This window comes from Hypomesus nipponensis, chromosome 9, assembly GCF_054491055.1.
Source record: "Hypomesus nipponensis isolate SF chromosome 9, ASM5449105v1, whole genome shotgun sequence".
In the NCBI taxonomy this organism is placed as follows: Eukaryota; Metazoa; Chordata; class Actinopteri; order Osmeriformes; family Osmeridae; genus Hypomesus; species Hypomesus nipponensis.
The window spans coordinates 25,202,383-25,217,386 of NC_140369.1; the positions used below are offsets into that span (position 1 = coordinate 25,202,383).

The following is a 15,004-nucleotide window of genomic DNA, read 5'->3' on the forward strand; positions in this document are numbered from 1 at the left end:
CCTACAGTTATGACAACTCGCTCAACCATTGTTCATGTATTTTCTTATGTAATGAACTAGATGTTTGTGGAGGTAATACTATTTAACAAAAAAGCTATATGATACATTTGGATCAACATGGCATAAGCAATTGATAATGTAGGAAACAACAGACAATTGTAGGCTACATAATCATTCGCATGAATGTACCAGAGCATTGGAAATCTGTTCATAAGAATGAGCAATTGCTTTTATGATGTGCATAAGTGACAACGATGTGGAGGTTGAACAAGCACTTTTGAGAATTTCAAATGTGATTTGAGGAACGCAGGTACCAGAGCCACTGAGAAAAACTGTCATCACCTGCTGCATCACAGGCACTGCACTATCAATCTATAATTCCAGAAATCTGTGTCGCTAACATCTTACTCACCTGCTGCATCACAGGCACTGTGCCCTATATATATTTCCTGAAATCTGTGTGTGTCAGCGACCTTACTAAAGGCACTGGGCAATATATCTATGTATAGTTCCAGGAATTTGTGTGTGTGCCTCACCGACATTTTAATCACCAACTGCATCACAGGCACTGTGCCCTTGTGGACAATAAAGTCAATCAATCTCCTGAAGTAGCCAACAGGGAACAGAAAGTCTAGGGTGCCCGGTATTACAAACTTTGTAACAATAAAACACCTTGGCTTATCCCATGACATTTTAATCACCAACTGCATCACAGGCACTGTGCCCTTGTGGACAATAAAGTCAATCAATCTCCTGAAGTAGCCAACAGGGAACAGAAAGTCTAGGGTGCCCGGTATTACAAATTTTGTAACAATAAAACACCTTGGCTTATCCCATGACTCGTTTATCATGTGCAGGGTCAAAAAGTAGAACATTACATTTACATATTTAGCAGACGCTCTTATCCAGAGCGACTTACAGTAAGTACAGGGACATTCCCCCCGAGGCAAGTAGGGTGAAGTGCCTTGCCCAAGGACACAACGTCATTTTGGCACGGCCGGGGAATCGAACTGGTGACCTTCAGATTACTAGCCCGACTCCCTCACCGCTCAGCCACCTGACTCCCTTTAGAACCAGTTTAGGTTTCATTCTGAGAGCCTCTGTATTTCAGAGAAATGGCCTGACAATGATTTTAAAGATCATACAAGATATAACGTTAGCAGGCTTGTTTGACCAAGACCAATGATATGTGAGGTTAAATATGACAGGGAGCAGAAGGGGCAATGGTGAAGAAATTAGACACTTTGTAACAATAAAACACATTCTGAGTTTTTTTTTAATCATGTGCAGGGTCGAAAGGTATAGTTTCAGTTTCAAACTGAGAACCTCTGCATTTCAGAGAAATGGGCTGACTATGATGTTTTTAATCATGTGAGAGATTACATCAGCAGGCTTGTTTGACCAAAACCAATGAGATGTGAAGTATATAAGAGGTGTGGTTTATAGTGTGGTGTATGTATATAAGAGGTGTGGTTTATAGTGTGGTGTATGTATATAAGAGGTGTATGTTACCATCATTCAGCACCAGTCTACTTGGATCCAAAGCACAGTAAGTGGCAATTTCTACTGACACTTTCTCAACGTTCTCTTTTCTAATTTACTTAATTTTTCTTACTGAATAAGTGAAATTGGAATGCAAATATGTATATTTGTGGTCAGATACTAAAGTTAAATATGGTAAACATGTTAACTAATAGATCTCACCACGATACTTCCCCAGTTGATTACTAAAAGTAAGACCATTTGTTTTCATAATGGTATTACATTTTTTTAACTTTCAAATAATCAGTGAGTGAGGCACCATCTAATTAAATATGCATTTATTTGCACACATTTCCATAACAGAAATCTGAGCCAGATTCAAAATTCCCTTGGTTGACATATTATAGTGCAGGGTTTTTACAGAGGAAATTTGGGATGTATTTTAATCCCTGAGTCAACAGCTAAATAAAACAAAAAGTGTTTAACTTGTTTTTAAGAACAAAATGTTAGACTATGAAAGATGTCTAAAAACACCTCTCTTCAAAAACCTTCAGGATTTAAACAGGAAAAAAACAGGAATGTTTCCTACTGAAGTGGATATTTCTGGCTCAAAGTTTGAGATGAACTAATTTAGAGAAAATGGCATTTAAAAAACGCTTATTGTAAAACTGTTCATTTGAAACCTACGGAGCCCCTAAAGGGACATGAAAAAAAAAAAATGTAAAAAAAAATAAATATCATTAAGTTTCTTGTGCGCACCAGAAACTTTCTCGTTACCACGCTTAAGTATCTGGTGGATACCGCATGCACAGAAGCGTGCATTAGATCTGCTGTTACATGCGTGGAAATGACTTTTAAGGATGTTTGCTTGCGAGTCGTCACCACTATATTATCTAGAAAGACATTAAAAACGAATTTTGAAGTTGTGTTGTCTGTTTTGGCACAAGGGATACACCCGTCTTGACCAGGGGTCTCATTTATAAACGTGGCTGTCTCAACATCACATGGTTCACTATGGGTGCAGGAGATGCCCTGACTGCATGAAATACAGGATAACATTATACATCCTACCTTTAGATAACTGCAGAACACAGTGTATAACTAAATATATGTATTTAATATATCATCATGTAAAAAACTGGAAATACAGTTATAAGCCCCGGCGCAATCGCAACACTTTACGTCCTCGTTATCATTTCAAACTTTAATACTGTTCATAACAAAACGCTTTTGTTTTCAAATTGTATCTCGACTCGGGGTATCGCTGGCACAGTTGATGGCAGCAGCAATATGCTGCAACTCGCACAGTTTTTATTGGTGATCCAAAGGCCACCAAATAATGTGGTTTTCGAGCCTCCACCTCGCCTACAAGTAACAGTGTCTGAGAAGATACTTTGTCGTGCGCACCAGAAAGTATCTCGTGCGCACCAGAAAGTATCTTGTGCGCACGAGAAACGTATTGATTTTTATTTTATTTTTTTACATTTTTTTTTATTTATTTTTTATGTCTCTTTAGGGGCTCCGTAGAAACCACTATTTACAGACATACTATTGAATTAAATAGTATGTACTAAAAACTATATAGAGCATCTAAATCTTATAAAAACAAATTTCTGAATAGTACAGCTTGTTTGGTCTTTAAATACATTTTAAAAAGTAAAATACTTTATGGGGTGAGTGCGGAGGACCCACGAGATGAGCAGGCAGGATCAACTAAATCAAAAGAGTTAACTTTCAAAAAGGAACACAGCAGGAATACTCGGACACAATTGACCTTTCGCAAAAGCCAACCCTACCTTAGTTACCGTTGTTAGTCTGTCAAGCGTTGCTTCTTTGTATAGCGGGTATGACTGTAAACTGCTGTATAAGAAGCATACTGTACCAGTTAGTGTAAGTGATTCTTTTTGGAGCAATACCTCCAGATCGAGGGGAAACAGATTGCAATATGCAGTGGATATATTTACAATATGTAATCAACACTGAAGGGGACATATCAATAATTAAAGCAAAGCATACTGTACTACACTACAGTAGCTACAGTTGTAGCCTACTAGTAGAGGGTCAAGGTTAAACTGCTTCAGAGATTAAAGCAAATCAATTTGTAATTGGTTGTTATGGCGTCATGTTCAAGTTTATAATCCACGATTTCAAAGTAAAGTAGGAATGTGAAGTTTCCAGCACAGACCCACTCAGGGTTCAAATTACGGGGGGGCTTGACCCCCCTAATTAAGACTTGCCCCCCCCCCAAAAGAGGGGAGGTCAATACATTTATATATCGTTCTTACCTCTAATCGTAAATATTACTTTATGCCCTGGAGAAGAAGTTGACCCCCCCGACTGTCATTGTATAATTGGCACTCTGGACCCACTTACTAGAGCTAAATACGCATTATTGGAGTGCAGCTGCAACTCTGACTCCACAAGCGCGACCACTAGACTACCAGCTACACAAACCAAAAATTATGCCTACAGTTATGACAACTCGCTCAACCATTGTTCATGTATTTTCTTATGTAATGAACTAGATGTTTGTGGAGGTAATACTATTTAACAAAAAAGCTATATGATACATTTGGATCAACATGGCATAAGCAATTGATAATGTAGGAAACAACAGACAATTGTAGGCTACATAATCATTCGCATGAATGTACCAGAGCATTGGAAATCTGTTCATAAGAATGAGCAATTGCTTTTATGATGTGCATAAGTGACAACGATGTGGAGGTTGAACAAGCACTTTTGAGAATTTCAAATGTGATATGAGGAACGCAGGTACCAAAGCCACTGAGAAAAACTGTCATCATCTGCTGCATCACAGGCACTGCACTATCAATCTATAATTCCAGAAATCTGTGTGTCGCTAACATCTTACAGCCAAGGCTGTCTAGCTTGCATACTAGTTTTGGGGGGATTTACAGTGTTAAAAGCAAAGCTAAAGTCAATAAATAGCATCCTTACACAACTGTAAAAAAAAAAAAAAAGAAGTGAAATGTGGTGTGGTTTCTCTAACCCTCTGCCACCAGATGACGTATATATGTTGGTCTTAAACATCAACCTTATGAAAGTTGGATAGATATGATTTGATGTAAAGAGAACTTTTTGGAAATATCTATCCAGCTCTTTTACTTAACCCTTAAAGTTTGCTTTGCAGATCACGGACAGGCCTCCATGCTTTTTGTTGTTATAACTCAGCATTAAGGGTCACACCTAGTTCTGTGATTCACCACAATTGCAAACCGATTACCACGGTGGATTTCGGCCAAACTCAAATTGGAACAGCTCTGCTGGTTTGTTATGCAATGCGGTTTAGTAATGCTTTGTGACATTGATAGAGACTATAGCCTATACTGTAGAGGAAAATATAAACACATTTTGAGTGTTCAAAAGAAAGCTATTCTGCATTCTATATACTGTAATACCACACAGCCCTTCATGTAACGTTATTAACCGGTACTGGTATTGGTTCAAATCAGTTTGGGAACAATAGTTTTAAAGTGGAATGTAAATCTGGATGCGTTAAATACAGGTTCTACATGGAACCAACCGATTTAAATTATGGTTTGAAGCCCTGCTTCCCACCTTGCCTTGAATGGGTGTGGTACTGGCAAAATGCAATCATGATATTTAGACCCCTCATCAAAAACCTCCAGGACATAGGTGTGAATTAAACTGGAAAGTTTGGTATTGAAGTGTTACAGAATGGATATATATGGTTCTAATTTAGAGAAAATTGCATTGATATGCAAAGATATGCATTGTAAAATGTTATAAATGTCTATTATAAACCCCTATTTACCAACATCATATAAAATCTGAATGTCTGGCATGCCCTCTTGAGTTGTTGCCCATTTGGGCTAAATTCAGCCTACAGAGGCCATGAACTTTTTTGACCAATGACAGCAGACTTATAGACAGTCAGGTGCTAGGGGCTACTGTGTGTGATGGAGTGGGGAACGTGATTGTTGCCATTGCTGGTGTTAGCATTATTTTGGATCAGATGGATTATTTCCTTTGTCCTCTGTTTTCTTTAAAAGTAAAGGTAGAAAGGAAAGGTAAAGTGACTTGGGACACACAGTCCAAAGGTTAAAATTACTCAAAATGACAAACATCAAAAGTGTTTTGTCGAATTTGGTATGAAAGCAAGGACTGGCTAACGGCCAGTGTAGTTAAAAATTCGCTTTTCTGTTTCCTTTTTGGAGGAGACAATTTTGTGCGCTTTGGTATCTAGGATGTAATTCTGCATTTGCTGACGCGGGAACTATTGATGAATGTATAATTGTCTACACTTTTTTAGCCCACCCGCCCAATATCACCGCTAGCCGTCACTATGTATGACACGTATGTGAGCCATCCTAGTTTTTTGTATGTCCATCCTGCATACCATTGTCTACCCATTCCTGTTCACAGCCTAGTTAACCACAACTGCTCCCCATGTAGGCCCCTCATCCATTTCTTGCTGATGTATTTAAAGTTTTTTAGCTGTGCTCACACTCTTTGCATTAGCTGCAGCAAACTTTCACTTGACTTGCAGTGATACATTTGAAACTTCCTATCATAAGTTTCCATAATGTTTATGGATACTAGGGGCCTCATTTACTAACAGGATTGCGCCTATTTTAGGCGTGAAATAGCGGGAAAAGACATAAGCGAGCGACATCTCAAGCGTATTTACAAAGACAGCGCAGATTACCACTGCTGGGAGGGTATAAGGGAAAGTGGGTGTGTATATTTCTAGCTCCTGTTCGCTGAACTTTTTTCTTTCTTTTCCTCGAATCCCCCACGGTGACAGTAACATGCAGGCAATTTTCCCATCCTTTAACGGTGCTCTAATTAACACTAATGGGCGCTGACTACCCGACGAGGATCTGGTAGATAAATACCACGCAAAATGCGGAAATACACCGTCCGCTATTTGCGGTTGGGCAATGGCGCAGATTAAGCTGCGGTCGCAATGTTAGTAAATGAGGCCCTAGTTGTTTTCCCATTCTCCTCTGCTTTTCACATTTACATTTAGTCATTTAGCAGACACTCTTATCCAGAGCAACTTACAGTAAGTACAGGGACATTCTCCCCGAGGCAAGTAGAGTGAAGTGCCTTGCCCAAGGACACAACGTCATTTTGCACGGCCGGAAATCGAACCAACAAACCTTTTGATTAATAGCCTGACTTCCTAACCGCTCAGCCATGTGACCCCCCCTCTTTCCTGTACCAACACCAGGAGGGACCTGGGGCCTGTACTACGAATCAAGATTTGGCGTTAGCGAGGTAACTTCAGGTTCAACCCAGGGTTTTCTGTACTACGACGGTGGATCACTTGTTACCGGGGTAGATCGCCATGGTAACACATGCTGAACGGCTAACCTGGTCGGGAGCAGGATAAGTTGGAGATCAGAGATCAACCGGTATAAAAACCCCGCCCATTAACTCATTCTTGACGATAATGTTGTCACCGTTCATAGTAGATTTTATTTAATGGCTGTTGCCACCATATTCTGATTAATGGAGTGATGAAAAATAGATATGCAAAGTGCCCTTTGTAAAAACTTTGGACTCCTAATATATTGACAAAATGAAAGAAGGTTTTTCACTCAATGTTCTGATTTCTGTTCTGGAAATGTATGCAAAGAATATCATATTTTACAACTTCATCATTTGCTCATTTAAACATAGGCCTACATTTACAGGAAACTAGTAATGAAAACATGATTTGACCTACTATTAGTTATCAACTTCGGAGGGTTCATGTTGTATGTTATCCCTATTCACTGTGTCTCCCCTTAACCCTTTTGTCCTTGGGTTGCTTTGACCCATTTTCTAATCATTTCCATATCAGAAATTGGGGTTTCTTTTAACCAAAACCTTATAAACCAAAAAGAACAATGGGTATCTGTACAAGGCTCTTCACAAGTGATACATAAATGATCATTTAACTACTTTCATTGATTTTTGATGTTTTATTCACTTTTATAGCATTTTTCAAAAATAATAATTAGGACATTGAAAGAGAGAAGTGGTGAAAACCCCCACAAAAGATTCAAAAGGCACAATAAAAAAGCCACAAAAAGGTATAAAAATATCAAAACATACACAAAAGTTTAACAAATACATCCTCATGTGTTCTCCCTCCCCTAGGAACAGGAAAAATATGTCAGTGTAACTAAGTTTAGTGTCGTTCATTCAGTCATGTACGATCTCTTCTCATATTCCAGTTTTTCTGTCTCCAGCCTTGTTTTTTTAATTAAAAGCCTCTTATAATCGAGCTCCAGGGTTCTCTTATACAGGGCCCTCACATTGTCTGCTCCAACCTGAAACAAATGAAGAACATTGTCCCTTTGCAAGGCACACTTGGAGAAAGTTGAAGGTGTCCATTTGACTACTGTGGTTTTTTGCTTATACCTTGTGTCTTTGTCTTGGCCTTAAAGTGGAGGCCCTAGGCTCAGGAGGAGGAAGAAGTTCCTCTTCCTGCTGAGTTCAACACCATAGAAATTTAATCAATTGAGTCATATTTGAAATGAGCACTTTAAGGACTTGTGTCTTATGTTGAGACCACCACAATTAGTAAGTCATTACAGACACTTCAATCACAGTCACAAGTTCACACACTCTCACCATCTGTGTTGCAAGTGGTAAATAAAACTCAAAGGTGTACCCCCAAAATGAGCAGGCAGACACAGTTTCCTGATCATCTAGGACCTCCACCTGAGAAAGTAAATGGTACATTTGATCAATATTCAGCAACCACATATGGCATACATACTGGCGTATGACTATTAGTTTCACTGTTACCTCTGTATGGCACAGTGGGACGACAGTGGGTGGTGGCAGCAACCCCACTGTATTTCCTGTCACTGCAGAGAACAGTAATACATTTCACTACTACAATATTCATCAATAATTGTTGCATAAACATGGTCACAGAGATTACTTGAAACATACATAATTCTGGGTTTCTGAGCAGCTGCCACCAGGGTCTGAAGAAATGCCCCCTTCCACTCCTTCCATCATGGGGCGACCCTGATAGCTGGAGAGGGCCAGCTCCTCAGCAGGAGTGAAGTCCTCCTGAAGTCGTCCCCCTCGCTCATAGCAATGACAAATTACAACCAGCTACAAGTAAATTAATCAGCTCTACTATCTGATATGAGTGATATACTCCAGTTTAACAATTTCATATCCAGAGTTCAGTGCAACCACCTCTCTAAACGCTGCACTATCCCCATCTAAGAGCACACATCCTCTTGGCTGACATACTTTTAGAATACAATATAAATAGAACTGAGTATACTTTTTGGTCCTACAAACTACTACAGAACCCATTATTCTGTGGATGAATCTCTGCACAATGAGGACAAAATAAATGATAAATGGTCTGTATTTATGTAACGCTTTACTATCTTAGCAGCACTCAAAGCACTTTCAATGTTTTGCCTCTCATTCACCCATTCACACACAGTGTGAGAATGACCAACAGAGGCAGAGCTGCCATGCAAGGCGCTGGCCTGTCCATCACGAGCAACTTGGGGTTCAGTGTCAAGGACACTTCGACACATGACCTGGAGGAGTCGGGGGGCAAACCACCAACATTGCGATTAGTCTTTGACTCTACCCCCTGATCCATGGCCGCTCCCACTAATCAATGAATTCAAGCCTACAACATGATCTATCAACCACTGTTGTGTGCACTTTGGTCACCCCTCGATATCTAAACACTCCCAGTACTCTCAAGTCTCACGCATTTCTCACATTGAGAAGGGATAATTTGACCAAAATGTATTAGTCATTCTGGTCCATTTAGGTATTTTTAGAGTTCAATAATGTATATATTAGGGCGGGTCATCGATAAATTTTCCCCATGTTTGTAATAATCAATATTTAAACACCTAATTAAATTAATCAACAAGAAGTAAAGATATTAAAAAAAGAACAATTCTGTTCTTTGTCTTTGTCTATTGTGAACTGTTAACACATCAGAACTACAGTAGTAATTCCCATCAAATATATTATACACAGCTCTGGAAAATATTGAGAGACCACTGCATCTTTTTCTTTTATTTTAAAAAAAGTCAAGAAGGAGGATCTTGAGTGAGGAAGTGGCCTCTTAAATTTGACCCTTCTGTTCCTCACAAAATCGACTTTTTTAAAAATCAAAGAAAAAGGTGCAGTGGTCTCTCAATTTTTTCCAGAGCTCTATAGTAGTATTATACACAAAAAAAGTGCCAATTGAATATAAAAACATAATGGTTATAAAAAAACAGGATCAGCTTAGAACTTAAGGCAATAGGCTCAAATAATCAATGTATTTACCTGCACCTTTTATATGCCCCAACATTGTCAGAAACAACTAAATGTGAAAATGCCTGCTCCAATATAAACTAGAGACGGTAACATTTCTGGAAAAATTGAGAAGTTTGCTTGTGGCCCCATCTGGGTTAATTTGTTTAAGTATATCACCTCCAAACCTTTAACTAATATCAAATATTTGGAGAAAGACAAAAGTATTCATGTGTGTACTTTTGACTGATATTTCTATATATTTTAAATAAGTATGTATGCTTCTGATTTATGAAGATATAAATTTAAAACCATACATCTACATGTAATTCTGCTTGTCTACAATTCGGTTAGACTTTCACTGGTATTTCTCACATAGATGCATAAAAACTAAGTAATTGACCTTTCACAAAAACCCTGCCCACCTTAGTTAATGTTCATTCCCATCACAGTGACAAAAGTCTTTAATAATTCTGCCCCGGGGCCCATTTGTCAACACTATCTCAGTTTGTCAACATTATCTTGGGATGAGGGGGGCAGTAATTGCAGATGCCAGGTTAATAAATAAGGCTGTTTTAGTGATCTGTGTAAACTCATGTGATCCACAGAATATGAAACATGTTTTATACCTTAATTATTCAAGAAAATAGTTTTGTAGTTGGTATTCACCAGTGTTAAAAATGTTATTTCTCTGCAGGAAAAACCCATTCAAAGAAAACCACAGCCATGGAGCGAATTACCAGATCGAATTCAGAGAAGACGCCTCTTTACAAGTTGTCCAGAATTGAGAATAAAATTGAGATTTACAATCTAAATATGTCTGTTATCAACACTGGAGTTTATCGTAAATGTTGCTTTGGAAGAGAACCAGTAACAGGAAAACACAAAACCATAATGCTTGTGGGAGCAACAGGCTCAGGGAAAACAACACTCATCAATGCGATGATCAACTATATCCTGGGAGTGAAACGAGAGGATCCAGTCAGATTTGAACTGGTACCTAAGGAGTCCGATCAATCACAGGCTCACAGTCAGACCTCTGAGATTACAGCCTATCAAATCAATCACTGTAAGGATTTTGCAATTGACTTTTCTTTAACTGTCATAGACACCCCTGGATTTGGGGACACAAGAGGCATTGAAAAGGATAAAGAAATTGTTGAGATGGTGAGACAATTATTTTCTGCTAAAGATGGCATTAGTAGCATTGATGCGGTGGGATTTGTGATCCAGTCCGCTTTGGCACGACTCTCTGCAACTCAGAAGTACATTTTTGATTCGATTCTTTCCATTTTTGGAAAAGACATTGAAGACAACATTGTTCTCCTTGCTACCTTTGCTGATGGGAAGGTTCCACAGGTGTTACAAGCTATTCAAGAAGCAAATGTTCCATGTGCCCGAAACAAAAAAGGCAATCCTATTTGCCTCAAATTCAACAACTCTGCCTTGTTTGCTGCTAATAAGGCAGGGGCAGATGGTGAGGATGCTGGGACAGATGATGAGGATGAAGAAGAACATTTTGATGAAATGTTCTGGAAAATGGGCACTGTCAGCATAAAAAGGTTTTTTTCCCAGTTAGATTTTATGGGACCCCGAAGTCTGCAGCTGACAAAGGAGGTATTGGAAGAGCGCAAGAAACTGGAAACAACTGTGGAAGGACTGCAACCAATTATCCAAATGGGGCTAGCAAGTCTGGACGAGTTAAAAAAGATACAGAAGGCATTAGAGACCCATTGGGATCATGCTGAGCAAAACAAAGACTTTGAATTTGAGGTGAACACCCCTAAAATAGAAAAAGTTCAACTTGGAACTGGAATCCACACCACAACATGCAGGAATTGCAACTTCACTTGCCATGAAAACTGTGCTTATAGCAATGATAGTGACAAAATGCACTGCTGTGCAATGACTAATGGCAATTGCATCAACTGCCCAGGAAAATGCCACTGGAGCAATCATTCCAATTTGCCATACAAGTTTGTCTACAGCACAACAAAAGAGAAGAGAACATATCAAGATCTGAAGGACAAGTATGTAAAGGCGTGCGGCGAAACTGTGACAGCAGCTCAAATTTTTCAACAACTGGAAGAAGATTACAGAAATACACAACAAAAAGTGTTAGATGACATAAAGAAATTATCGGACATTCAGAAACGCCTTGGTGAGATTGCCCTTCGACCAAACCCGTTGTCTGCCCCCGACTACATTGATCTGATGATTGAGTCTGAGAAACAAGAATGCAAGCCGGGATTCCTGGAGCGAATTCAGGAATTAGGGAGATGCCGGGAAGGAGCATTGTTGCTTAAGAAGGTATCTAATAATGAGGAACTCCTCCCTGATGAACAGAATAATATAAAGCAATGGACAACTGCAACATTTTCCAAAATGTCAGGTGTTCTCAGCACATGGGTTGGTAATCGTGTCGGTGTTTTCTTCTCAAACACAAATCAGAAGAAGAAATAAATATTTACAGTTAAGTGGAAAGTGTTTTTCTTTTCTATTAAAGGCAGGTTAGGCAAGTTGCATGAAGCTAGCTATTTTAGCTTATTTTTGACACGATTCAAACCTAAATATCCCACCTCCTCCCTTCAAAGCCACTCCCACAAAACTACAGTAACAACCATTGAGTGGAGGGGCAGAGTGCGCGCAGGTAGGAAGGTAAACAAACAGGTAGCCCGTCCAATCAATAGTCAGGGTACCCCTTAATGATCGTCTGTGTTTATTACAATATTGCGATGGCCACAGATTTCTGAATGATTTCATATTACCATCAAACCTTTAGATATATTGGTTGCTATCAAGACGTGAAGTTACTGTCTGCAAATATGACAAAGTGCTTCTTATCAACATTGGCTACCCTGCCTTTAATATATTCCTGTTTGCAATATCAGTAGTGTAGTGGATCTACTCTATTATAATTATATTCTGGGACTACCAAACCTGTCTAGTTTAAAGAAGTAAATTCCAATGAAGAATATAATCTGAAAGCTTGCATTCATCCCATTACATATTGCAATTGTGTGAGATATACTTTAAACAATGTATTAGTAATTTATATAATGTAATTCACTTTGTCTCAACTGAAGTTTGACATAAGAAATGAATGGTTACGTAACAATTTAAAACAGTTTTTTTGTATTGTTTGGTTTTTAACTGTGTGTATTGTGTTAGGTGTAACATGAATATATACTCACCTGAAGAAAGGTCTGCCTGCTGAAAATGATTAATAAAATATTTAAAATAATAATTTCAGGAAGTCTGGTGACTCACTATTTAACTACACTGTACACATGTATTGTATTTTTATTATATGTAGTGGGGTTTTCTCGGTTAAGATTAGCAATACTTAATTTATTATAAAGTATCTAGTTCTGGGGGGCACCACCTCATAATTGTTAAATGGACTGAGGAAACCTTATTGAATAATAGCCTTCGTAATAATCAGTCTATAATCTTAAGTAGTGAATTCTATGAAAGTAGAGCAGATCAGATAACGTGAGGGATAATGCAAGTATCATGCACAATGATTTATTTAAGAAAATATAATTATAATGACCAAATACCAGAGAAGTTATAGGTTAGTTGAGAGTGAGTTGAACAGCATACAGTAGGTCCTAAACTATAATGAGAGCGGAATACACAATGGTAAGTTGAGAGTGCGTGGGGAGGGGGAAGGGAGAGAGAGAGGGATAGGCTTCTGGAGAACAATGGCGAGAGTCTAAGTTAACTAATCCTAACGAAAGTTAGGTTAAATCATTTGCAAACTCAAATCGAATGTAACAAATTAAATCACAACATGCCAATGTCACAAGTAAGAAATATAGCAATATCGCAGTTACTGTTGTCAGTTTGAAGAAGAAGAGTCTGCAATCGTCAATGGAGGTTGACGGGGCTTTCACGTAGCAAACAAATCAAAGTTTTTACAGCAACCTACATTAAAATCTCACCACCTGGCTGTCTTCACAATAGTCATATCGTCATAACATTTCCCTCTTCCTGTTTTTTAGTGTAAAATTTAACAAAAATACTACTATGACACTTTTTGCCACAAAAACGTTGTAACCTCCTAAACTGTGCAACAGAACGTAAATCCCAATACAAGCAACTCAATCGCTACCAAGACAAAACTTTTGACACCGACGTTGTGTATGTAGTCCAAATATTGACTGGGCCTTAGGGGGGCAAAAATAACGTCATCTACCGCTTATCCGGGGGTCGGGTCGCGGGGGCAGCAACCTATGCAGGGAGGCCCAGACTTCCCTCTCCCCGGCCACTTCCACCAGCTCTTCCTGGGGGACCCCGAGGCGTTCCCAGGCCAGCCGAGAGACATAGTCCCGTGTCCTGGGTTTTCCCCGGGGCCTCTTCCCAGTGGGACGTGCCCAGAACACCTCACCAGGGATGCATCCAGGAGGCATCCTGATCAGATGCCCCAGCCACCTCAGCTGGCTCCTCTCGACGCAGAGGAGCAGCGGTTCTACTCTGAGCCCCTCCCGGATGACCGAGCTTCTCTCTAAGGGAGAGCATTCTCTCTCTTCTCTCGAGCTTCTCTCTAAGGGAGAGCCCAGACACCCTGCGGAGAAAGCTCATTTTGGCCGCTTGTATTCGCGATCTCGTTCTTTCGGTCACTACCCATAGTTCGTGACCATAGGTGAGGGTAGGAACGTAGATTGACGGGTAAATAGAGAGCTTCGCCTTTCGACTCAGCTCCTTCACCACGACGGACCGATGCAGAGCCCGCATCACTGCGGACGCCGCACCGATCCGCCTGTCCATCTCGCGCTCCATTCTTCCCTCACTCGTGAACAAGACCCCGAGATACTTGAACTCCTCCGCTTGGGTCAAGATCTCCTCCCCGACCCGGAGATGGCACTCCACCCTTTTCCGGTCGATAACCATGGCCTCAGATTTGGAGGTGCTGATTCGCATCCCAGCCGCTTCACATTCGGTTGCGAACCGCTCCAGTGAGAGCTGAAGGTCGCGGCCCGATGAACACATCATCTGCAAAAAGCAGCGACCCGATCCTGAGGTCACCAAACCGGACCCCCTCAACGCCCTGGCTGCGCCTAGAAATTCTGTCCATATCAGTAATGAACAGAATCGGTGACAAAGGGCAGCCCTGGCGGAGTCCAACCCTCACCGGAAACAAGTTCGACTTACTACCGGCAATGCGGACCAAACTCTGGCACCGGTCGTACAGGGACCGGACAGCCCCGATCAGGGAATCCGGTACCCCGTACTCTCGGAGCACCCC

General features: G+C 40.1%; 1 protein-coding gene and 1 long non-coding RNA gene across 4 annotated transcripts; one reads left to right on the forward strand and one right to left on the reverse strand.

Annotated features, from left to right (window-relative positions):
* The first annotated feature begins 1,477 nt into the window (after positions 1–1,477).
* LOC146273962 (uncharacterized) lies at positions 1,478–12,264 on the forward strand. 2 transcript variants are annotated; one of them, XM_084704455.1, is made up of 2 exons: positions 1,478–1,549; positions 10,451–12,264. In XM_084704455.1, the coding sequence occupies exons 1-2, from the start codon at positions 1,489–1,491 to the stop codon at positions 12,214–12,216; spliced, it is 1,827 nt and encodes a 608-aa protein (XP_084560581.1). In that variant the 5' UTR covers positions 1,478–1,488; the 3' UTR covers positions 12,217–12,264. The 2 variants fall into 2 exon arrangements, with proteins under 2 accessions (XP_084560581.1, XP_084560582.1); XM_084704456.1 differs by lacking the exon at positions 1,478–1,549 and adding an exon at positions 6,715–6,887.
* LOC146273963 (uncharacterized) lies at positions 7,420–9,306 on the reverse strand. Of its 2 annotated transcripts, XR_014766535.1 has the most exons (4): positions 8,422–9,306; positions 8,272–8,333; positions 7,882–7,950; positions 7,420–7,790 (listed from the first exon to the last, which is right to left on the reverse strand). It is a non-coding gene; the product is annotated as an uncharacterized LOC146273963 (long non-coding RNA). The 2 variants fall into 2 exon arrangements; XR_014766534.1 differs by lacking the exons at positions 8,272–8,333; positions 8,422–9,306 and adding an exon at positions 8,095–8,178.
* Positions 12,265–15,004: the final 2,740 nt, after the last annotated feature.

What these genes read in the sequence shown, in the direction of transcription:
- LOC146273962 (XM_084704455.1), top strand. Translation starts at nt 1,489, where the DNA reads ATGTATATAAGAGGTGTATGTTACCATCATTCAGCACCAGTCTACTTG. An exon ending in CTACTTGGATCCAAAGCACA is followed by an intron (nt 1,550 to 10,450) that starts GTAAGTGGCAAT and finishes ATTTCTCTGCAG; the next exon opens with GAAAAACCCATTCAAAGAAA.